Source organism: Dromiciops gliroides, chromosome 4 (assembly GCF_019393635.1).
Source record: "Dromiciops gliroides isolate mDroGli1 chromosome 4, mDroGli1.pri, whole genome shotgun sequence".
Classification (NCBI taxonomy): domain Eukaryota; kingdom Metazoa; phylum Chordata; class Mammalia; order Microbiotheria; family Microbiotheriidae; genus Dromiciops; species Dromiciops gliroides.
The window spans coordinates 32,979,121-33,004,661 of record NC_057864.1 but is presented as its reverse complement, the minus strand read 5'-3'; the positions used below and the strand labels follow the sequence as shown (position 1 = coordinate 33,004,661).

General features: G+C 52.2%; 1 protein-coding gene across 4 annotated transcripts in view; it reads left to right on the top strand.

Annotated features, from left to right (window-relative positions):
* The window catches only part of RNF220 (ring finger protein 220), a 257,592-nt gene that overhangs the window by 191,694 nt on the left and 40,357 nt on the right, over window positions 1-25,541 (top strand). For all 4 annotated transcript variants that reach the window (XM_044004487.1, XM_044004489.1, XM_044004488.1 and 1 more), the window contains exons 2-3: window positions 20,390-20,555; window positions 22,987-23,032. In XM_044004487.1, the coding sequence (XP_043860422.1) occupies window positions 20,390-20,555; window positions 22,987-23,032 (212 nt within the window). The remainder of the gene's footprint in view (window positions 1-20,389; window positions 20,556-22,986; window positions 23,033-25,541) is intronic.

Below are 25,541 nucleotides of genomic sequence, written 5' to 3'. Positions count from 1 at the left end.
GAGTTCAAACCCAGCCTCAGACACTTGACACTTACTAGCTGTGTGACCCAGGGCAAGTCACTTAACCCCATTGCCCCACAAAAAAAAAAAAAGAAAAAGAAAAGGATCACAAATGGTCTTCCCATCATTGGTCCATGGATTGGTGTAAGGAAGGAACTTCAATCAGCATTTGTTCCACTTACCAGTTCAATCAATCAGTCAGTCAATTATCTACCAATAGGCACTTATTCAGCATGTCTGCCACTGTTCAAGGTACTGAGGACACAAAACCAAAGTGAGACAGTTTCTGCCCTCCAGGAGATTACATCCTCCCAGGAAGATACAACAGGTTTACAAATAAGTAAATAGAGGGTATATACAGGAGTTAATTTGCAATGGTAGGGAGGTATGCCCAGAACTGAGCCTTGAAGGGTGTTAGGGGTCCCAAAAGGCAGAGATGGGGAAGAACAGCATTCTGGGCTTAGGAGGCAAGAGATGAAACTTTAAGTCTAAGGAACAGCAAGAGGGACAGCATGAATGAAGGCAGAACTCATGAGGGAGAGTTGTGTGCTTTGTCATAAAAATAATGCAGAGCCACTTGAGTGTCTTAAACAGTGGAGAGACATGATCAGATATACTTTAGAAAGATGACTGATAGCTGTGTGGAGAATGGATTGGAGATGGAAAAGACTGGAGGGAGGAAAACCAAATTAGGAGATCATTGCAATAGTTCAGGAAAGAGGTGATGAGTGCCTGAGCTAGAAGAGTAGTGTGAGGAGGGAGAAGAAGATAGATAGGAGAGACACTGAGGAAGTGAAATTGGCAAGACTTAGCAATTTATTGAATGTGGAGGTGGGGGGGGAGTTAAGAGGTGAGAATGACTCCTAGTTTATGAGCCAGGATGACTGCAAGGATGTTGGTACCTGTGATAGAAACAGAGAAGTGAGAAAGAGAGATGAGTTTGGGAGATGTAAAAACGAATTTAGTTTTGAATGTGCTCCATTGGAGGTGCCTTTGGGACACACAGGGAGAGGTGTCCAGCAGATAGTCAGGGATCCAGAACTGGAGCTCAGGAGAGAGAGAAAGGACCGTGGAGATGGGGATTTGGGAGCAATCTGCATAAAGAAGATAGTTGAATGTGTGGAAACTGATAAGCTCTCTAAGAATATGAGAGGAGAGGGCCCAGGATGGAGCCCTGGGGATACCCACACTAAGAAGATAGGGCATGGATGAGATCCTTTGAAGATGACTGAGAAGGATCCATCAGACAGGCAAGAGGAGGACCAGGAGAAAGCAATGTCACAAAACCCCAAAAAGAAGGGAATGAGTGTCTCACAGTGCCAAACACTCCATTGAAGTCAAGAAGGATGAGAGCTGAGATAAGGCCATTACTTTGATCAATAAAGAGATCACTGGAGGCAGGGAGGTAGTGAAGTGGATAAAGCACCAGCCTTGGATTCAGGAGGATCTGAGTTCAAATACGGCCTCAGACACTCGACAATTACTAGCTGTGTGACCCTGGGCAAGTCACTTAACCCTCATTACCCCATGCAAAAAAGAAAGAAAGAAATGAAATGAAATAAAGAGATCATTGCTTACCCTGAAGGGAACAGTTTCAGTTGAATGGTGGGGTCTGAAGCTAGCTAGAAGGAGTTGAACAGTGGGGAAGTGGAGGCAAGAAGAATAAGCAGATATTTTTCTAGGAGTTTGGCCATGAAAAGGAGGAGATAGAATGATAGCCAGAGGACACGGCAGAGTCAAGCAAAAAGTTTTGGGTTTGTTGGGTTTTTTTAAGCTGGGAAAGATCTGAGCCCATTTCTAGGTACCACCCTCAAAGACTAGAGCAAAAGGAGTTTAATGGATGGGGCCTAATGCTGATATGATATGAATCATGGAACTGGGAATGGGAAGGAGCTCCCCACAGATGAGCATTCTAGATGGCCTCATCTTTCTTTTCAGTGAGGTGTTTCTTGAGGTTCTTTCCAGAGAGAGAGTGGGCAGAGGAGAGTCCAGGTGGCTGAGAAGACAAGGCTTGGAACTGCTGAGGTAGAGAGTAGCCTAGACAACAGATGAAAGGACTTCTACACATCAGTGAGGGCCCAGGTGAGATTGAACAGCAACATTCTATGGTGGACCTGGCCAACACCAATGGGAGAAACTTCATTCTGAGTCATTGGGCAGTAGGGTGCAAGAGTGCAGGAGGCAGGGGCAGCTAGGTGGCTCAATGTATAAATCATCGGCCCTGGATTCAGGAGTACCTGAGTTCAAATCTGGCCTCAGACACTTGACACTTAACTAGCTGTGTGACCCTGGGCAAGTCATGTATCCCTCACTGCCCTGCCCCCCCCCAAAAAAAAGAGCGCAGGAGGCAGGTGGCAGGAGTAATGAAAAGTTGGTGTCTGCAAATTTTTGAGCAGGACGTCAGGGCAGCAGATTCCAGGGTCAAGAACCAAGTCAAAGAGAACTGGCTAAACACTCAAGGGTAGAGACTATGAAGGGAAGAAAGGAGATGATTGCAACAGCCTCCCCCTGCAGTCCCCCCCCCAACAATCTACTCTTCACACAGCTGCCAAAGTGACCTTGCTACAACATCAGTCTAGCCATGATACTCCCTGAATGTCACTCCCAGAATCCACTGTGCCCGCCTCCATTGCCTGTAGAATAAAAACCAAACTCCCCTGTTGGCATTTAAAGCCCTTCACAGCCTGGTCCCAACCTATACGTCCAGACTGATTCCTATTATTCACCTAATATACTCTTCAATCCAGCCAACTGATCTACTTAATGTTTCTTATGTCCAACATCCCATTACTCACCTCCAGACCTTTGTGTGTGTGTGTATATATATATATATATATATATATATATATGCCCTGAAGCAGCTAGATGGCACAATTGCTAGGACACTGGGCTAGAGTTGGAAAGACCTAAGTTCAAATCTGGTCTAAAGGGGGCAACTAGGTGATGCAGTGGATAAAGTACCGGCCCTGAATTCAGGAGGAGTTCAAATCCGGCCTCAGACACTTGATGCTTACTAGCTGTGTGACCCTAAACAAGTTACTTAACCCTCATTTCCCTGCAAAAATAATAATAATGATAACTAAATTTAAAATGTTTTTAAAATCAAGTCTAGCCTCAAACTCTAGCTGTATGACCCTATGCAAGTCACTTAACCCTGTGCCTCAATTTCCTTATCTGTCAAATGAGTTAAAGAAGGCAATAGCAAACTATTCCAATATCTTTGCCAAGAAAACCCCCAGTGGGGTCGTGAAGAATGAGACACAACTGAAAACAACTAAACAAACAGAAAAAGAAATACACATATATAATCCTCGTTCCCCAAACCTGGAATTCACTCCCTCCTCATGTCTGCCTCTTAGCCTTCCTCATTCCCTTGAAGTGCTACCTCCTACTTGGAGCCTCTTCCACATCCTTTATTTAGCGTACTTCTTCCAGCCCTGAAATGATCTTACTTTGTATATATTTTTATTGATGTATCTGTGCCTGTGCTGTTTCCCACTAGCAGAATGTAATTTTGTTGAGAGTAGAGGCATTTTCATTTTTGTTTTCATATCCCCAGCACCCAGCAAAGTGGCTGGTATACGGTAGGTGCTCGATATTGCGTGTTGGGCTATCGTTTGATTTAATAAAGCCAGTCCAATGTCGTTGCCCCCAGCCTCTCAGTTACTTTTTTTTTTTTAAGTGAGGCAATTAGGGTTAACTGATTTGCCCAGGGTCACACAGCTAGTAAGTGTTACATGTCTGAGGTCGGATTTGAACTCAGGTACTCCTGACTCCAGGGCTGGTGCTCTATCCACTGTGCCACTTAGCTGCCCCTCAGTTACTTTTGCTCAAGACCTAGGCATCATCGTCAATTGCTCAATCTTTCCCTGCTGCCATACTCAATCAGTTGCCTAGTCCTGTTCATTCCACCTTTTATAACATCTCTCGATATGCCCCCTTCTCTCCTCTGAGGCTGCCCTGACCCAGGTGCAGGCCCCCATCACCTCAGACCTGGACCATTGCCCTAGCTGCTGGGGTGTCTGCCTGCCTCGTCTTCCCCCGACACCCCAGTCCACCCTCCACTCGACTGTCCACGTGATCTTCCTAAAAAATAAGTCTGGCCTTATCACCCCACACACTCAATAAATTCCAGGGGCCAGATGCACAACCCACTGGCATTTAAAGCTTTTCATCACATAGCCCTTCCCTGCTTTTCCAGGCTTCCCCCTCCCACCATGTACCCTGAAACCCAGCAGCCCTGGCCTCCTTGCTATACCCTACACAATTCTCTGAATTGTGCCCACTGACCTGGCTCCTGCCACCCTTACTATGAAGATAGACTGAATCAAGTCCTTCCCCGGACAATGAGTGGTGTGTGTAATCATGAGCCAGCTCCTTAACCTCCCTCAGCCTCAGTTTCCCTATCTGTAAAAATAGAGTCTACATTACTCCCAGCCAGCCAGAGCTTTTGAGAGGAAAGAACTTTTGAAGACACCATGACTCAGAAGTGCCAGCACTACTTGAAAATGAACGAAGCTAAATTTCCATTTACTGTGGGGGTACGGACAGAAAGGCCAAAGGGCCCCTGTTCTCAAGGAGCTCATGCTGTAATTGGGGGAGCCAATGCAGAGAGGATGTTTCAGTCAGAGGGAGCTGGAAAGGACTGGAAGTCCAGCCACAGGCAATGGGGGAAGGCTCGGGGTGCCTTAGCATGTATCAGCAAGTCAGCTTGGCAGTGCCCATGGTCCAGAGGTCATGGAGGCAGAGCGTGCATGAAGGCTAAGCTGGGAGTGAGCCTGAAGAAGGATTCTGAGTTCCCTCCCAAGGGACTGGGGAGGGGCCATGGGTCATCTAAGAAGGGGGAGACATTGGCAGGAAGGTTGTAGGGAAAGGACCCCAACCATCCTGGATGAGGGGAAAGGACAGGAGAAAGGGATCCCTCCCCATGCTTTCTTCCCATCCAGTCGCTTCAGTTGGATGTTAGTCTCACTGCTCTCTAGATTGTTGCTGTATATTAGTACCAAAGAGTATCTAACAAGAATGGCGTCTCCCTGCATAGAATACAGGGCCCCGATGGGCTCTGGCTCCTCTTTGTCTTGGTTGTCCCCAGGGCCTGCCACACAGCAGGAATCTCACCAGTGGTGGTCCTTGGTTAAATTGAATCCTGACTTGCATGCCTCAGTAAGGAGTGGGTGGTGCATGAAACCTTCCTGATCCGGATGGTCATCCAAGACTTCTTTGGGGGTGGGGAAGTTGCCAGCTTCATGTGTCTAGTGGATTCTCTTGCCGTGTCTAGAGGATGCTCCTGAGGGCTTTCTTGGGTCATTTATGGCCCCCCTTGGATGGGGGGCCAGGGAGCCCCTGGCCCTCTCTGAGCCCTCTCACCCTCGGCTGCCTGCCCCCACCCTGCCCCCTCCAAGGAGCCCCTCACTCCCTTTTTTCTTTCTCCAGTTATCTCATCCCCATCTGTCCTGGGGATGAGGCCCGCAGGCTCCTTGGCTCTGAAGCCTTTTTTATGACTCCTCCTGTAATTAACTCAAGTCATAAAATTTTTCAAATCCAAATAGACATAATTAACATTTAATGCCCCTGGTTGGGGCCTGGACAGTCTAAGTGAGCCCAGCATTGATCATAGATAGTGGAGGTAAGGGAGCCCTGAGCCTAGCCCTGCTCAGGATCCCTGACCTGGAGGAGAGGGGATGATGCTGACAATCCTCTGGGCCTGCAGGGCTGGGGCCAGGATTGTCCGTGGGGCCCATCTCCCAGAAGTCAAGAAGCTCTGGGAGAAGAGGATGGGCATGGGGGGGGGGCGGGATAAAGAAAGAGTTCAAAAATGAGGGGAAGAATCAGGCTGAGATCCTGAAGGATGGGAAGAGGGTCCCCCTTGGCCTTCCCCATCCAGGCCCAGAAGGGCTCTCAGAGGCACAGCCTGAGCTAATAGGGTGGGGCACCCAGGCCCAGTGAGTGGTAGTAACAGGCTGTGTCTGGATGCCCTCACAGTTGCCCCTCTGTTCCTGGGTTCTAGCCCTGCCCCTTTGCCAGACACGGCTGCCTTTCTGCTCCCATAGACCCCTATTGTGGAGCAGCTGACCAGGGCTGGCTGTCACTGACCAGCAATGACTGGGACTGACGGAAGGCCAATCAAGGCTGGGGCTGCTCTTGGGATAAGCTGGGGCTGATCCAGACCGAGCAGGGCTGGGGCTGCTGCCTGGCACTGGCCAGTGTCCACCAACAATGATTCCAGCTGACTGGGGCTGCCCAGAGGAGAGCTGCAGGGGGGCCCTTCCAACCTTTCTTTGTTACCTTATTTCCCAGAATTCATCCTCATCCTCACACACTCTATGTTAGAACCAGTCTGGTCTGCTTGTTCCCTGCACACAACACTCCATCTCCCATTCAGGACCTTTGTACTGGCTCTCCAAGAGGGACACATAGACAGACAGACAGACAGGCAGGCAAGAAGGCAGGGAGGGAGGGAGGGAGGAAGGAAGAAAGGAAGGAAAGAAGGAAGGGAGGGAGGGAGGGAAGAAGGGAGGAAGGAAGGGAGGGAGAGAGATATAAAGAGACAGAGAGATAGAGAGAGATACAGATATGGGGGAGAATGAGACAGAGACACAGACACAGACACAGAGAGTTCCCCAGCTTCCCTCCTTTAAGTTCCAGCTAAAATCTCACCTTCTGGAGGAAGCCTTTCCTGATTCTACCTCTGCCTTCCCCTGCTGATTATTTCCAGTTTATCATGTTTCTAGCTTTTTCGTGCAGAGTTGTTTGCATGTTGTCCCCTCCCCCATCAGACTATGACCTCTTGGAGGGAATGGACTGTCTCGCCCCTATATATGCCCAGAGCTTAGTCAAGTACTTGGCCCAAAGTAGGTGCTTAATAGATGTTTGGGGCAGGTAGATGGCAGATGGAGTAGATAGATAAAGCACTGGACCTGGAATCAAGAAGACTCGTCTTCCTGAGTTCAAATCTGGATTCAGATACTTACTAGCTGTGTGACCCTGGGCAAGTCACTTCACCCTCTTTGCCTCAGTTTCCTCATCTGTAAAATGAGCTGGAGAAGGAAATGGCAAACCAATCCAGTATCTCTGCCAAGAAAACTCCCAGTGGGGTCATGGATTCTCAGACAGGATTGAAAACAACTAAATAACAATAGCTCTTTATTGACTGACTATAGAATGGCTTTCCTGATTCCCTCCTAGTCCATATTCTATCTCTCCCATTTCCCCTTCAACTCAATTCCCTACTTCCTTCAAGAAGGACTCAGGTGCCACCTTCTTCTTATAGCCCTTTCTGGTCCCTGCTTCACCCCGACTAGCAAAGACCTCCCTTCCAAGAGGAGTATTCATTTTGTAAATATGACCTATCTATTCAAAAGTGTACACATTGGCTCTTTGAAGGCAGAGACTTTGCCCACTTTTGTCTTTGTATCTCCAGCACTTAGAACAGTGCCTAACATATAACAAGTGTGTGTGTGTGTTGCTTGCTATGTCATGATATCAAGACCCTCCACCATTCTGGTTGTCCTCCATGGTGCTTCTACCTCTCTTAAGACAACCTAAGATTTCATTAGCTTTTGGAGGGCATTCCCACTCTCCTGCTGTTGGACATGGAATTTGTGGGCCCCTTAAGCCCCTAGATCTGTTTCAAATGGACAGCTAGCCACCTGGATACTACTCTTCCCCTACTGTGTACTTGGGCTGTGCTTATTTTGGGGAAACCGAGGATAAGACTTGGATAAAGGCAGAGATGGACAAAGGCTCATCCAGTCTGCCAAGGACACAAAACAGGAAGGGTGAGCTATCATACAGGGTGACCAAGTCAGGGTCCAAAAAAAGATTTGGGTTATATTCGAGCATTGGGATGAATAAGATGTAATTCATTAGGGAGAAGTGCAGTCTTACACTTGGGTTCAAAAAAATCAGCTTCACCAACATAAGAGGGGGAGGCCTGATTGGACAGCAGTTGGTCTGAAAGAGATCTGGGGGGCAGCTAGGTAGTGCAGTGGATAGAGCACTGGCCCTGGAGTCAGAAGGACCTGAGTTCAAATCCAACCTCAGACACTTAACACTTAATAGCTGTGTGACCCTGGGCAAGTCACTTAACCCCAATTGCCTCACTAAAAAAAAACAAACAACAAACAAAAAACAAAAAGAGATCTGGGTGTTCAGGTAGACTGCAAGCTCCTTATGTGTCAGCAGGGTAATAGGGCAACCAGAGACACTCATGGCATCTTGGGCTACATTAAGAGAGAGGCAGTTTCCAAGAATAAGGAAGCAAGAGTTCCACTGTGCACTGCCCTCCTCAGACCTCATCTGGAGTCTTGTGCTCAATTCTGGACTCTCCAGTTTAAGGACAGTGATAAGAGGAAGACAACCAGCATGGTGAGAACCTTGATCCCACTTCCTCTGAGTGTGAATTCAAGGAACTGGGAATGTTTAGATTGGAGAAGAAAAGGAGGGGACATGAGAGTGTCCAAGTGTTTGAACTGATGTCATGTGGAGGAATGGTCAGACTTGCTCCACTTGGCCCCAGAGAGCAGAACCAGGAGTGATGGGGGGAGGGGCAGATTTAGGCTGGATGTTAGAAAAAGCTTCCTATCCATGAGAGCTGTCCCAGAGTGAGAGAAACTGCCTTAAGAGATGGGGGAGGGGAGGTACCCTCTCCTCAGAGGTCTTCAGGCAGCCAGGTGGCAAAGGAAAGAGAGCCCTTAGACTGGAGTCAGGAAGACCCGAGTTCAAATGTGACCTCAGACACTAGCTGTGTGACCCTGAGCAAGTCACTTCACCTCTGTCTGCCTTGGCTCCCTCAACTGTCAAATGGAAATAATAATAGCACCAATTTCCAGGGTTGTTGTGAGGAATCAAACGAGATGATATTTATAAAGCGCTTAGCACAGTTGTGGGCACTATAGAAATGCTGGTTTTATTAATGTTGCTATTATTGTTATTATCCAAGGAGAGACTGGACAGCTCCTTATTGGATATGTTCTAGTGAGGATTCTTTTTGTGTGGGGGTTGGACTAGGTGGTCCCTAGGTCTTCCAATTCTCTGGTTACATTTGTCTTTTTAGAGCGGCCCAGCATTCTTATCTATTGTGATATTTTTCTTTTTTCTTTTTTGCAGGGCATTGAGGGTTAAGTGACTTGCCCAGGGTCACACAGCTAGTAAATGTCAAGTGTCTGAGGCTGAACTTGAACTCAGGTCCTCCTGAATCCAGGGCCGGTGCTCTATCCACTGTGCCACCTAACTACCCCCTACCGTGATATTTTTCAAGGCTGCTTTTGAAACTCAACATGTTAGCTCGACACCATCTGTTTGTCTGCCCCTCAAAGGGCTTCTTTCCTCTCTTAGCCTCTTGTTCCAGCTTCAAGGACGTGCCTGCCAGGGAGGCACTGGTCAGGTGTGTCCAAGATCAGAGATGGCACAGCTAAGTGGTGAGGGCTCTCAACCAGTAGTTAGGAAACCTGGATGTCCCAGAATATGGTTCTGCTGGTCAATACCTGTTTGACCCTCATCAAGTCGCTTCCCTCTCTGGGCTTCAGTTTGTCTAGGCTTCTTTTTAGATTATCTTGTGAACTGTAGAGTAGACAGTACCTCTAGTTTATGAGGCATCTTGTAGACCAAAGTGTTTGGTAGACTGAAAACATGTATCAACTGCATCTGTCTCCTAGACGCAAAGCACTTTGTAAAAAGGTGTATGCCTTCTAGACTGTAGAGTATCTTGGAGACACTCCAGTGTTTTGTAAAGGAAAAGCAGGTGGGTACTGTAAGGTACTTTCTAACCCGGAAATCATGTCTGTGGAGATAAAGAATCGTGTAGTGGGGGAAGTTGCAAGTCAAGCTTTCCATACAAGTAGGAGGATTTCGAAGTGTCTCAGTGGCCAGACCCCAAAAGTAGTCATTAATGCTTTAATGTCACCTTGGCGGAGCTCCAGTGGAGTGCCCCAGAGATCTGTGCTTGGCCCTTATCAGATACTTATCAGATTTGCAGATGACACCGAGTTGGGGGAATAGCTGACACAGCTGAAGACAGAGTGAGGCTCTTAGAAGATTTTTAATAGGTTAGATCAGAACATTGACCTGAATCTGAGATACAATATAATAGGGGTAAATAAATAAAGTCTTATACTTGGGTTCAAAAAGTAATAGGCATTCAGAGAAACCTGGAGGGTCTTGCATGAGCTGATGATGAGTGAGATGAGCAGAACCAGAAGAACATTGTACACAGTATCATCAACATTGAGTGTTGATCTACTGTGATGGACTATATTCTTCTCACCAATGCAATGGTACAGAAGAGTTCCAGGGAACTCATGATAGAAGAGGATCTCCAAATCCAGGAAAAAAAAAAAAAGCTGTGGAGTATAGATGCTGAATGAACCATACTATTTCTTTTGTTTTTGGTGCTATTGTTTTTTCTATTTTGAGGTTTTTCGTCATTGCTCTGATTTTTCTCTTATAACATGACTAATGCAGAAATATGTTTAATGTTATTATGTATATATGTATATATATACATATAAATAACCTATGTCAGATTACCTGCTGTCTAGGGAAGGGGGGAGGGAGGGGAAGGAGGGAGAAAAATCTGAAATTGGAAAGCTTGTATAAACAAAAGTTGAGAACTATCTTTACATGTAACGGGAAAAAAAATAAATTTTTTTTTTTTTTAAGTAATAGGCAGGGCAGCTAGGTGGTGCAGTGGATAGAGCACCAGCCCTGGAGTCAGGAGGACCTGAGTTCAAATCCGGCCTCAGACACTTAATACTTACTAGCTGTGTGACCCTGGGCAAGTCATTCAACCCCAATTGTCTCACACACAAAAAAGTAATAGGCAATAATAATAATAATAACTAGCAGTTAATAATACTCTCCAGTTTGCAAAACATTTAAAAATGCTATCTCAGCATCACAAAATCAGACTCACAAGAACAAGACGGGTGTAAGATGGTTAGACAGCAATTTGGCTGAAAAAGATCTTGGGGCTTGGGTGGACAGCAAGCTACACATATTGGTCAGCTCATGAGATCTTGGGTGGGACTAAGTGGGGCAACAGCCTCCTGGGATGAGGAGATGATGGCCCCACTGTCCTCGACTCTGCTCAGACCACATGTGGAGTCTTTTGTTCAGATCTGGGCACCACGGTTTGGGAAGGGCATGGATATGCTGGAAAGGGTCCACAGGAAGGCAGCCAGCATGGGGAAGAGCCTGGGGTCCATGATATTTGGGGATCTGTTGAAGGGACTGGATATGTTGAGCCTGGGGCAGAGAAGGCTCGGGGAAGGCATGAGACCTTTCCTCCAATATTTGAAAAGTTGCCATGGGGAGGAAGGATCAGAAACCCCAGAGGGCAGAACCAGGAGGGGGCGGGGAGCTCTGCCTCCTTGGCAGCCTTCAGATAGAAGTCAGGGGGGCAGTTACTTATGGGTCACATTTTTGAGAGAATTCTAGGCTCCTCCGAGATGGAGCTTTGGGGAATTCTGAGAAAGGATGGTGATTAGTGTGTCTGGGCCTGTTTCGGTGAAGTCCCACCCCAAGGCCTCACACTGGGAGCCCCGAGCTTCAAGACCATGCCAGAACCTGGGCTCACAGGGCATTTCAGAGGGCAGCCCTGTTGTCAGGCAAGGTCCTTTCCAGAACCTCTTATGAAGTAGTGTGGGGGAGGGGGCACAGGAACCACCCGAATACTCACACAAATGCACGACTACAAGCACAGACATGGGTACATGCAAGCCCAAGCCAACCAGCACACTTGGAAGTGTTCTATAAATGTCTGTTATTAGTATAATAATCAAAAGGATGCACCTAGGGATGTGCCCATGCCCACACACACAGGTAGACAGACAGGCAGGCAGACAGACAGACAGTCAAGCAGTCAGGGAGGCAGACAGACAAACAGACAGAGAGACAGACAGACCTGCAGCTCTCCCCCACACACTTGCAGACTGAGCTGGAGGTTACTTTACAGTACCTACCCCTGGCTTGGGGGCTGGAGAAATGTGGAAGGGAAATTGAAGCCCTGATTAGGGGAGGAGACTTCAGAGATGTGGAGGGACTCCAGCTGGACCCTTCTTTGCCCATCAGTTATCCCCTCTCCCACTGTATGTTGGGGGGACCCCCATAGGGGCAAGAGGCCAGCTGACCTAGGCAGTCATCCCCTCCAGTCCTGGAGCCACAGTGACACCTACTGGCCACAGAGGGCCTGCTCCCCTGCTGCTGAGCTGAGTTCATCCAGAACCGGGAGCCGCCCTGGAGGTGGGTGCCTGAGAGCTGGGGAATCCCAGGGCCCTTGGAGCCCAGCTCAGCTCAGCCTAGAAGAGGGGCAAGAACCTAGCAACCAGAGTCCCTGGGCCAGTAATTGACTCATGATAAAAGGGTGACATTTAAGGAGCTCTTGAACTCCAATTCACAGGTTCATGGATCTAAGCAGAAAGTTTCTCCTTTTTCAGATCAGGAAACTGAGGCCTAGTGAGGTGGTACAAGCAGTAAGTTAACATCAGAAGTGGGATTCGAACTCAAGTTCTCTGACCCTAGCTAGAGCCAGCACTCCTTCCACTATCCCATATTGCTTCTTCTTTCAATGGCTCCTCACATACACATAAGACCCCAAATCATGCCCCGGGAAGGCTGAGGACTGCCCAAGGTCAGACTTAATCTCCCTGGGGCTCAGTTTCCCTGTTCTAAGGTAGAGGGTTGGACTTGATCATCTCTAAGCTCCCTTTCACCTCTAATCGTTAGGGTTCTGATCTTCCCAAGGATCAAAGGGGACCTTCAGAGATTGGGGGGCGGGGAGAGGGGGCTGGGAAATGCCAAGGGGGAGAAGAGAAAAGGAGTGGAGAAAAGGGAACTAGCTTCTCTTCTTCCCAGGCTCAGGCTGTGGGCCCAGATGCTAGACATGAGTTCATAGAATTTAGAACTCAAATGTTCCTTAGAACATTAGAACTTAGAACTTAGTACTTCAATCCAGATGCTTGAGATGGGGCTCCAGATGTGGCTGAGGAGACCAGGTCTAGACTGTGGGCTTCAGATAGTTGTGGGATAAGACTCTGAGTCCCTAGCTTTGCAGACTGGCTCAGTCACTTATTCCACCTGTGGGCTTGGTTCAAGTAAGGCTCAGTCCTTCTTTGGCCCAGGTTCCTCCACCAGAAGATGAAAAGGCTGGGCCAGGTGGTATCTACCCCTTCTGGCTCTCTGTGCTATGATCTTATGGGCACATGGGCATCCATACAGGCACACGTCAGTCATCCAGCAAACCATTAAAGGGGTCAGTGCTAGTTACTAGGAGAAATGCAATGCTTAGAAAAAACCAAGTTCCAGCCCTCAGGTCATTCCCAGTGTAGGAAAGGAAATAAGACAGCAAGAGATATTTGTAATACCCACTAAATGTGAGTATCTTTAAAAAAAAAAAAGTTTAAATGTGAGTATCTCAGAGAGTGGGAACACTTCAGACACTGTGAAGTCCAAAGGGAACCAACCATCATTCATAGTGGGAATGGAAGTGGGAAATGAGGGAAGGCTTCCTTATTATAAAGGATAAGTAGGAATCCAGTAAAGAAAAAAAAAAAGAAGGAAATGTCAGGAGGGGAAAACTGCATGAGCAAAGGCAAAGAGGCAAGAGACTTCAAGGAAATTTAGGAGGCAAGAGTAACCCAGTTTGGCTGAATCATAGTGTTCATGGAGTAGAGTAATGAAATAAGGCAGGAAAGGGGCCAGATGGTGTAGGGCTTTGAATGCCAGGCAAAACAGTTCACTTGGGAGACAATTGGGAGCTTCCGTCAGTGTTTGAGAAGAGGGGAGATTTGACCAGAGCTGTGCATAAGGAAAATGATTCTAGCCGAGTGGAGGAAAAAATCAGAGGACTGGGGGAGGTGGGGAGGAGGGGAAAATACCTAGGAGGAAGCCAAAAAGCACCACAAGGGCCAGCCTACCTTGGCACTAGTCTTTTGGATATCCCAGCTCTCCTGCCCAGCCATGCCAACCCCTCTCCATTTGAGTGGAAAAGCAGCTCTTCTCACACCCCCACCCCCCACCCCCATGGACCTAGGCAACAGCCAACTTTGGGGGGGGGAGTAGAGGGAGGAGCTGAGGCATTTGTGGTGTCCGCCTTAGTGGTGATTAGTTAAAACATCAGAGTATAAACAGTCAATTGGTTCCAATAATTAATATTCCCGCTCAGCCATGACTGGGGGGAGGGGGGGAATGTGTGAGAAGTGCCAGAGTGAGACAGGAAAGAGAGCCAGAAGGGAGAAAGAGTGCAGAGATGGGGAAAGGGAGGGGAGGGACATGGGGGGGAGAGAAATCGGGGGGGGGGGAGGAGGACAAGACAGATGGAGAGGGAGAGATCAAGAGGGAGAGAAGGGGGAGGGGAGACAGGAGAGAGAAGCGCAGTAGTGGCAGAGTGGGGAGAGACGGGGCGGGGGTGGGGGCGGGAGGGGGAAGCTCTGAGCAGCCTTAGCCCCCACCTCCGCGGGGCGGCCGGGGAGGCGCATAGAAGGGGGGGTACATCCACACCACTATTAATCTCTGCTCCGAGTGCGCTAACGAGGCTAATGCGGGCAGTGACAGGGCCCATCTCGCCACCTGATTTAGGGGCTCAGGACGGAAGCAGCTCTAGGAGGGGGAGTGGGGCGGGAGTCTGGGAGACACTAAACCGGCCAATAAATCTCAGCCCGAGCCCCCCCCCCCCCGCTCCAATCCTCAGAATTGAAACCACAGAACTGGGGGCTGGTGGGGACGCGGTGCCGGCGGCGCCCCGGGGTAGGATGTTTGTCTCTCCAGCGCAGAATCTCTTTGGGTGGGGCCCGGCCCCGATCCAGCCTGAGCCTAACCCTGAGTCTCACCCTGGCCCGGCCTGGGAGGGGGTGGGGGGCTGGCGACCAGGAACCCCCCGCACCTTCATTTCTCAGGTCACTGCTTGGCTAATGGGCTATTAATTTGCTCAATCGTCCCCTGTGAGGCAAACTCAATTTCTGCCAGAGACTCTTCCCTGCCCGTGGACAGATGCGTGATTGATGGGAGGGCCAGCTGTCACCGGGCAGGGCCCGCCCGCCAGCCCTCCATGTCCCCCCCCCTCCCTCCAGGCCCAGCCTGGCTCTATTCTGTAGGGACCCCCTCCTCCTTCTGAGGAAATGTACTCAGGGGGCCCTGGTCTCACAGGTGAGGTCACCTGGCCAAGCTTTTGGTCACAGGGGCATCCCAGGCCTCGCCCCTCCAGCGTCTCTCCTCTATTCTCTCGTCCCTTTGCCCCGCATTCGCTTCATTTTCTCCGGTCGCCCTTCTCCGCTTCTTCCTCCTCCCCCCGCCCCCCCCCCCCCCGCTTCTTCTTGAAAGGCCACCCAGCCCAGCTCCTCCATTTTCCATGGGAGGAAACTGAGGCCTGGAGAAGAAAGGAGGGTCTAAAGAAGGACATCTCCTTCATTCTCCCTGGCGCCCCCACCCCCACCCCCACCCACTGCCTTCGCCGGCCCGGAGCAGCGGGCCAATCCCCTGCCGTGTGCCCGCGGCCCTGTCGGCTGCAATGAGAAACGACAGGAATATTTAAGGACAAACAAGGTTTCCCAGCGCAATTTACGGCGCTTCCAGGCGGCCCCAGATGGGGCCAATCTGATGCTCGCCAGCAAATCCAATCGCATTTCCTTATCGGTGCATTATTTCAGGCGTTATCTGGCGCTGATGTGCTTATCAATTCAATTCCAGCCCGGCGGCGGCCTAACACCCCCCCGCCCCCCCCTCCGTACCCTCCCCGCCGCACCGCACTCCCCCCCCACACACACACACACACCGGGCCCCGCCGTATGCGCTCGAAAGAATGAAGGTAAACAGGCGCCGGGGGGCCCGCGGGGGCGGCCGGGGCCCAGGGGAGCTGATGGGGATGCTAAGCAAAAAGGAGGCAGTGAGAGAGGGCGGGAGCCGGGTCGAGGAGCGGCTGGTTGGGGGCAGGGCAGGGGCCTGGACTTGGGGGAGGGGGTACGATCCTCTGGGCCCTGCCTAGCTTTAGGCAGGCCCTCGGAGCCCCCATCCCCATCCAGCCGCCCCGCCCGCCGCCTAGCCCGGCAGAGGTGAAGGTGCCCCATTAATTCCAGGCTAAAAATGACAAATTCATCTTCGACGACAATTAAATGAAGTCGGTAATTGATGCTAATTGATCTTCGGAGGAGAGGGCTCCCCTCGGCTTCCGCATCCTCCTCCTCCCTCCCCTCCCTTCCCCCACCCCCCCACCCCCGCCCCACTCTGCCCCAGATCCCCCAGCAGCCCCTGCTACGCACCCCGCATGCACTCCAGGTCCCTAACTTCCCTGTTGCTACCAGCCCCCTGCCTTCCTTCCCTCCCCTCTTAGCCTTTCTCTGTCTCAGTTTCCATCTCTGTCCTTGAGTGCTTTGCCGATCCTCCCCTCCTCCCTAGCACCTTCTCTCCCACTGGTCCAGCCTCTAGTTCCCCGGGCTGCCCCTCTCCCTCCCCGGCTCTCTCCCTCACCAAGGCTCAGGCTTTATCAGCCCTGGCTCATGATCCCAGGTGCTTATGGAGGTGCCCAGGCCAGAAAGCTCAGCAGGAGTTTCAGTGGGAAGATGACACTGTTGGGGACAGGCCTGTCCTCTCTCCCTAGGACACCAACTCCCAGAAGAAAAGAGGCTGAGAGATCTTAGCCTTGGCCACCCAGGTCCCTAACACATGAGCAGCATTGCCTCTGTCTCAGTTACGACCCCCTGCCTCCAGAAGGGTTCTCTGGGAGGACCAGGATAGGCAACATGCAACCAAAGGGATGACTGGATGACTGGATCCAGTGTATCTAACAAGTCATTCTGGGTAGAAATTACAGGCCTGCCTCGCCTCCCCCCCCCCCCCCCCCCCCCCCCCCCCCCCGCCCCATCTCTCTGGCTGTCACAGTATCTCTGTATCTTCTGTCTTTCTATCCCTCCCTCTTTGCTGCTTCCCTTTGGGGAGCTGAGAAGTGAGTTCATCCATACCCATCACAGGGTGCCACTGATAGAACCAACCTGCATCTCTGCCTCCTCGAGCCTGGGCAGAAGGAGCAGGAAAGCCCAGGGGAGGGAGGAGATAAATAAGACTTGGTATCAGCCCCTCGATAAATACACATGATGTGTTCTCCCCCCTCCCACCTCACTTCAGCCACTGCAGATGCCTATTAATGCTGACAGACGCAAGCCGGCCTGGGTGGGTAATGCAAACTGATCCATCAAACTGCACACTCGGATCCCCCCCACTCAGCGGGCCAGCCCCCAGCCCCCACCTGCCAGCTCTGGAGCCATGGGAGGCCCCACTAGACAAGTGTATTACATGGATAATGTATTGGACATATTAATAAAAATGCCTGAACAGCCCGGCCCTGGCCCAGCCCCGGCCATGACTGAGCACACATCACTGGCAGCTGAGCATGCTCGACATGCTGTCTCATCAGAGTGATAACCACAGCCCCCATCTCTAGAGTGCTTTCCTCTCCAAAGCCTGGAGGGGGAGGGGGCACTGCCAACATCACTTGCCCCATTTTATAGATAAGAAACTGAGGATCAGGTTGTGAAATCAGGAGTGTCAGAGACAAGATTTGAACCTGTCTCCTTCCCCCCCCCCAGTTCAATACTAAAGACCCACTGCTCCTTCTTCCTGCTGCCATGGCCCCCGCCTCCATGGAGCCTAGGAGTATGAGAGGAACCCAAAACTTGGTTTCCAGGCCATGAGTTCTAGGTTCTGGTTTGCAAGTCACATGATCTGAGCCCCATGTCCCATGTTCAGTATTCAATTCCGCAAACATATAGTAAGTGCCTACTACTGTGTGTGCAAAACAATAAGCTAGGTAGGAAAGGAGTGGCATTTGCAGAGCCGTGTTCTATTAGGAGATCAGCTCAATGTTCTGGGTTCCAGGCCCAGGCTGTGCCCTGCTCGGAGTCCAGATGAGTCAAGAGAAAATGGGTCTAAGACCTGGCTCAGAAGCTAGAGGGGTGAAGCCATCCCATCTTTTCTCTCCCCCCTCCAGAGGTGCAGGCTGACTTGTCCCTGAGAGGGGGAGACATGACCTCGCCCTGGGGCCTCCATGGATATGGGGAAAAGAGGCTTTGCACATGGGCTGGGGACCCAGGTACCACCCCCTCAGCCTGGACCAATGCTGTCTAGGGGCCTTGCAAGGTTTCCACACCTCCATGCCCAGCCTGCTTCTCCTCTGGCAAGGCATGGCTGAAGTTTGACCTCTAGGAGGCAACAAAACCAGTCTGAGTAGCCCTTGCCCCAACTGGGACCTGGCCACATCAGCTTTCCCAGGTGCTGCCCCCCTCAGTCACACTGTGCCCAGCCTTGCCCTCCTCACTTTCATAATCAATCGTTCAGAGGAGGCCAAGCAGCTAGGAGAATGGGGGGGGGGGCGGGCTTGTAAATTCTCTTCCCAAGTATTTGAAGAGATGAGGAGGAGGGATCAGGTGAGGGAAAAGCCATGAACAACATCAGGAAGATGCAGGGACGTGGATTCAGGATGGATCCTGGCAGCTCAGAGATGTGCCTCCAGAGGGGGTGAGCTCCCCATTCTTTAAAGTATTCTAATTGGGGGCAGCTAGATGGTGCAGTGGTTAAAGCACTGGCCCTGGATTCAGGAGTACCCGAGTTCAAATACGGCCTCAGACACTTGACACTTACTACCTGTGTGACCCTGGGCAAGTCACTTAACCCCCATTGCCTGCAAAAAAAAAAAAAAGAAAAAGAAAGTATTCTAATTGACCACTTGTTGGCGATGTTGGAGGGAATTCACATTTAGGTCTGGGTTCAAGGTACCTTCCATTAAGATTCTGTGGCCACCTTGTCCTCACAGCCATAATCGCCATCACTATCCCTGACAACATTGCCACTGAGGCTAGAGGTGCCAGGGTCAGGGACCATATGTGGGGAAATGCCTCCTTTTAACCTTCTGCACTCAGTGCCCAAGGATTAGGGGCCAGGAGGCTGAGACATGCTCCCCACCCCACCCCACCCCTCAGCTCAGCTCAGCCATAATGAACACAGTCGGCAGGCCCCAAATAAAGGACCAAGGAGGGAGGCAAGGAAGGAGAGAATAGCTCAGGTTCCCTGGAGAGGCCCTGGGCCTGCCCCCCCCACCGCCCCCCACCGCTTGCCTCCCTCCCTCTCCTCCAAAGTCTCCCCCTTCTCGTCCTCACTCCTGGGCTCACGCTCGCTCGCGCTCAATCAGCCGCTGTCAGACCTCCGGCCTCGGCATTTTGGTGAAGAATCTCTCGGCTAAAAATTGTTGTCAGTCCCATTTCCTGGTTATCAGCAGGAGGGCGGCTGCAGCCTCGCCCGGGGATTAGCGGCCCACGTCGGCAGGACGGGCAGAGCATCCGATAACGCCACAGCACCGCCAGCCACCGCCTTGCCTCCCCCATCCATCATCTTTAGAGCTGACAGGTCCCCCCCAACACTGCCGCCACCCACCCACCCACCCATCATGTCTCTGTCCTTGCCTAGTTCCCAGCTTCCTCCCTGGACTGAACTGAATGGGATATGGCAGGCTTGGGAGCTACCAAGGACAGAGGCATGCACCCTAGGACAGAGGGACAAGCAGGCTGATTGGAGAGAGAAAATAGTCAATCTGATGCCAAGGACTTGGGGACTAATAGGTCATCGCCATTGCGCTGACTGTGCCCAGCACCCAGCTGAGAGAGGGATAGTGGGCCATGTCCTGGGCTTTGTATAGTGTCCACCAAGGAGCAATGGTGGGAGAGAGGGGGAGGTGAAGGGCCTGGAGACAGGACACACTGACAGGCCTCAGACTTCATGGGGGGGACACAACTTTTAGAGCTGAAAGGGACCTTGGAGATGACCTAATACAACCCCCTCGTGGGACAAGAGAGGAGGAGACTGGGAGAATGGGAAATCCCTCTTTGAGTTTCTGAAGAGTTGTCCCGAGAGGAGGTATGGGACCACCTGGGCCTGACTGACTCCAGAGGGCAGAGCCAAGAGCACTGAGAAGTGAAGAAAGGCATATTCCGTGGGGGACCAGGAACATCACAGTAATGAGAGCTGAATGTGTAGTGGGGGGGACAGGGAGTGTGGGGGGCCAAGGAAGGTGCCAACAAAATCCACAGGGCAGAACAGCTGGGAAATGGGCACAGTGGGAGGCAAGGTAAGCAAGCGCTGAAGGAAGGCCTTTGAGCCATAGAGGCAATAGCCACAGTGAGTGCAGAGAAAGGACAAGATGTGACCTGGACAGGGGCTGGGGCTGGAGCCAGGGACCTGAGTGTCCCTCAGCCTCCCAACTGAGAGGGGCTGGAGTCAGGGCCTTGCCTACAGGCCCACAGGGTAATAGGGACTTGCTTTGGGCACATGAGCCCCAACTACCATTCTGCCTTATCTCTGTGTCTTTCCCTGACTGTGTTCGGCCTTCCTCCCTGCCTCCCTGCCTCCCTAGGTAAGAAGAAGGCGGCAGCAGCAGCAGCGGCAGCAGCAGCGGCAGCCGCCGCCCTATTTGACAGCCAGGCGCCCACCTGCCCCATCTGCCAGGTCTTGCTTCGGCCTGGGGAGCTGCAAGAACACATGGAACAAGAACTTGAGAAACTCACCCAGCTGCCCAGCAGGTACAGTGCCCCAACCCCCAGACTTACTCTGTCCTGCCACCATCACAGCTGCCTCCCCCCAGGCCCCAGGCTCCCCCTCTTGCCCCTCTGGCTGTCCAGGCCCCCCTTTCTCCAATGCCTCTCATCAGTCACTGATCTTTCCCCAGCATTAGACCCCCACCTTATTTCCCCCAAATGAGCAGTGAGGGATTAAGGGCTGTTGGAGGAGCAGGCCTCTGAGGGAGGGGATGAGATTAGGGACAGAACTGGCAGGCTTTGGGCTGAGGAGCACCCTGGCACATTCCCCCAGCTCCCCAGTGGCCCAAGGATCACCCCTTCCCCTGTAAAGTTGCCCTGGGGAAGGCTTGGGGGGAGGGATAACCCCACAGGGACTTGTGGCTCAGCCATCAGGGCCCCCGGGGCCCAGGCCCTGGATCAGTGAAGCAGGCTTGAGCCCCCGCAGCCCCCTCTACTCTGCAGAGCCAGTGAAATCCCGCCTGATCGATGGAGCTGAAGAGCTCCTCGCGACGGGTCGATGGGTTTTTATCTGTCTCGGCCCGGCCGGCCGCTGACAGCGCGCCCGGCAAAGGCGTTCCAAGGGCGCCCCCCCCCAAACTGCCTGGCCCTGGCACCTGACGAGGCTGCCTGATTTATCTTAATTTTTAATTGGAAAAAATTTGCGAATTAATTGATTTCCCGGACTTGCCAATTAAGGCTGTAATTGGGTGTGGGAGGGATTCCCAGGAAGGGTCATGGGGGTGGGGGGAAGAGAGCCAGGCCTCCCCTCTCCCAGGCTCCCTCTCGTGGGTCCCTCCTGCCCATCACCCACTCCCACTGTGGGAGAGATTCAGAGACACACTCTTCCAACCAAAACGGACTGATACAGTCACTGTAACCGCCCACTCCCCCAAACCCAGGAGCAAGGTGTCAGAACCACAGCCAGGGCCAATAATGTCCCAAGGAGGGAAAGAAGAAGGTGCGGGGACATCCCCCAGGAGGTAGTCGGTTGGGGGGCGGTGTGGGCAGTCCAAGTCTGGGCATAGGATTAAAGAGATGTCTTCCAACATCGCTGAGCTCTGGGGAATGGCCCGCAGACCAGAGTGGGCCCGGCCTCAGGGAGGCCCTTTCTAAGTGTCTGGCTGGGGACTGCTCTTCTAAGGCTCGTGTCTCTGAGAAGCAGTGTGGGACAAGGCAGGAAGGACAGAGTGGGACCCAGGGCCACCTCCAGGGCCCCCAGCACCAGCCTTCTCTCTGCCCAATCTAAAGCCTGGTGGGCAGGTGGTACCACTGGCACCAGGGCAGCGGCCAGGAGCAGCAGCAGCGGCAGCAGCTCTGGGCCTCTGCCTGCCTCGGTGTTTGGTTGGGTAATGAGCTAGATAAACAATTCCCCCAATAGATTAAAGCTCAGCAGGGGGTGGAGGGGGAGGCTCAGTGCGGGCAGCTCCCTGCCTCTTTATTTCCAAGGATAATTCGGTGTAAATCACCTTAATTAAAAGTGCCAGCCTGGGCTGGGTGCAGGGACCGGTGCTGAGGCCTGCTCATGATTTAAAGCTCCCGGATCATGCAGTGGCAGGCAGGCAGGCAGGCAGGCAGGCAGGCAGCAAGTGGGGAGATCATCTGGGCCTCTCTACTGCTCCTCCTCCCCCCTCCTCCTTACAGCCTCCATCTCCCCAGTGCTTCCAATCCCCTGGGGCTGGGAGGGAGGGAGGGTCAGAAAATGGAAAGAAGGAGGAGTCCTGGGTGTCCTGAGTATCTCCCAAGCCTGGGCCTCCCCAGGAGTGCAGCTGGGTCATTCATTCTCTCTGCCCTTGTTCCTGACCCTCCCCTGCCCCCCATACACTGGTTTCTGCTGTGTGTTATATTCAGGCTCCTCAGCCCAAATGTTCGTGCTTCCTGTCTCTGTGGGCCGTGGGGTGGGCACAAGGACTAGGCCTTGAGAGGATCAGCCTGGTGGCCACGGTCCAGTGCTGGTCTGCTCCTTGCTCCTGTCACTCCTGCTTAGTGGGAGGGAGATGGCTATGCATACGGATGCTGGGATTAAACCCAGACTGAGCCTTCCACGTTCTCTCTCAACTCAAGAGGAGGGGCATGGGGAGAATTGGTCTCTGCCTCAATGGGCCTTTGGCCCCAGCGCAGCTGCCAGCCCATTGAATCCTGGGAATTGTCCGTGGCCTAGTTTGGTCTGCAGGGTCATAGCTGGGGGGGGGCAATTGCCTGTCTGTTCTAAGAGCCCCCTCCCCTCAGCAGCTGCCCTAGCTAGCTGTGGGGTAGGCACCCTTCCATCCCTGTCCCACCCAGGGAAGATAGCCACAGGACCAAAGGAGACTGGGGCCTGGCCATGAAATGAGGGGGGTGGGGTGGAAAGCCAGGAGGGTTGCTACCCCTGCACCTGTCCCGTATCCCCATTTCCCAGGGACTTTGGAAATTATCTGCTTGTCTTTTTTCTTTGCAGCAAGAATTCCCTCCTGAAGGATGCCATGGCCCCTGGAACCCCCAAGGTAGGTGGCAGAGCCCATCTCGAGCACCTGTCAGGTGTCACAAGCTCATCATATCACATGCACAGTCATACATCTCCTGCCCAGGCCATCAGAGAGGCCAGCCCCCTGGCAGAAATTCTCTCAGCAACACCCCTAACAAGGAATTGTCTTCCAAAGGAGGAGGCAGAATTCACCCTCTCCTCAGGCAGCCCATGCTCCTTTGAAACAGCTCTCAGGGTTAGAAAATTCCAGTGGATAGAACGCCTGGGCCTGGTGTTGGGAAGACTCATCTTTGTGAGTTAAAATCTGGCTTCAGACACTTCCTATCCGTGTGACCCTGAGCAAGTCACTTAACCCTGTTTACCTCCATTTCCTTCATTGTCAAATGAGCTGAAGAAAGGGATGACAAACCACTCCAGTACTGGATGTAACTGAAAGAGCTGAACACAGACAGACACACACAGAGACACATCTGACACCTAACATAGGTCAAAGGCCTTCAGACATTCAAGGACAGCTGTCATTTCTCCCCTGAGTTTTCTCTTCTCTGAGCTAAGAACCCCTGATTCCTTCAGCTAACTTAGGACATGGCTTCTAATCACAGCCACTCCCTGGGCATTCCTGCCCCATCCCTGCCCCTGCATAGTCTTCTTGGAGTGAGGACGCTGACTCCCTGTCTTCCCCAAGTGGCCAGCTTCCTGCTCAGCTGCACCTGGGGGTGGGGGGAGAACTGGGGGGAGGCTGGTCCCAGGGAGCTTTTGCTCCTGACTGGAATATCACTAAGAAGGGATGAGCAGGAGAACCCCTGATCACAAGGTGGGACTGGGAGCCTGGATGGAAGCTGGGGGGCTTCGTGGGAGGGGCTGCGGCCAAGTCTTAAAGGACAGTCAGATTGGGAAAGAAGAATCAAGGAGGACAGGTTGAGCAGGCACTGAGGTGGGGGGCCAGGGCAGGCTGGCTGAGGTTGGGGGTGGGGAGCATTGAAGGGCTACTCACAGGGCCAGATGGGAGAGAGTCAGCTTTTAGGACATCAGGGTAAAATGAGATTGGAAGGACAGGGTCGAGGTAGAATTCAGAGGGCCTTGAATGCCCAAATGAGGAATTAGAGCTTTCTCCTTTGGGAAATGGAAATGCATTTTTGTGGCCCCTGACGCAGCCATGCTTGCCGAATGTAGCAATAGCAATTTGGCATCTCTGTGGAAAGTCTGAGACTGGAGGCAGAGAGACTCATAGGAGGCAGTTGCATTAGTCCAAGGAAGAGGCAGTGGGGCCTGAATGAGGAGGGCCAGAGCTGTGAGAGAGAGGGGCAGGAAACCTTGGAAGGGAAGAGAGGTTTCAAAGGCAGACGAAAGAGGACCTGACCAGGGCTTGGGGGGGCTCTCCCTTGGCTGAGGAGGATGGAGGCTGGCCCCATCCCCACTGATATGCCCCCCCTGGCCTGACTCGAGGTGGGGGGCAGCCTGTCAAAGCCTCCCTCGTGATGCTGCTAAGTGATATTTGCCCCTCTTTGGGAGCTGAGTTAAAGCCTTCATCAGGCAAGGAACACTTTGTGCAGAATCCCACAAAAGGCGCTGGCGCGGTCAGAGATAAAAGCGGGTGCGAGCAGGAGTGAGCAGGAGCGGGGCTGCTCGGGTGACAGCCGCTGATGGATTGTTTAAGGGAAATAGACTCCCCGGCTTGGCTCAAGCCGCCCCCCCCCCCAGCACTTAATAGTTTCAAATGACCAAGCTTAAAAGGGAAGTGCATGTCAATGGCACTTGATGACCCCCACCCAGCCCTCCCCCACATCTGGCCCCTCTCCCACCACATCTGGCCCCTTCCTTCCCCCACATATGACCCCAACTACTTGGGGGGGAGCAGAGAGAGGAGCAGCCGGCAGGGGCGGGCCTGATGGCTAAAGTGGAGGCAATTTTGGTCCATTTTCTCAGTGCTGACAAATACCAGGTCACCCCACACACCCAACACACTACACACACACACACACACACACACACACACACACACACACACACACAGGCTTTAACGCACACATACAATTTTGTAAAAACATACAGCGTTACATCTACACAAACACCAGGGGGCACATGAAAGGGGGAGAAGGGGAAAGTCTCAGCAGCCCCCAGAATGTTTTGAGAGGCTCTTTCGGCCCCTCATTTTACATACAGATGGGGCATTTGCCCCACACCCATACACATATGACTGTACAAACATATACACGTGTGAATGTTTCCCAGGCTCCGGTTCCAAGGTCCATGCCAAGCCAGCATCTGCTCACTCTGGCTCCTTGCTTAGCCACACAACCGGGCCTGGGAGGACCAGGAGGGTGAGCTGGGGAGTGGGCATCCGGGAGCGCTCAGGAGGATGAGGAGGCTGAGGGAGGCAGCTGGGCAGTGGCTCTGGGCACTGGGACTGAGTGTGGGGGGGGGGGAGTCAGATCAAGAGGAGGAGGAGGGAGAGAGGAAGTCTTGAACAAGATTGATGGTCTCGTTGCCATTAAGAAAAAAATTAGCCAGTGGCGGCCATCATATTA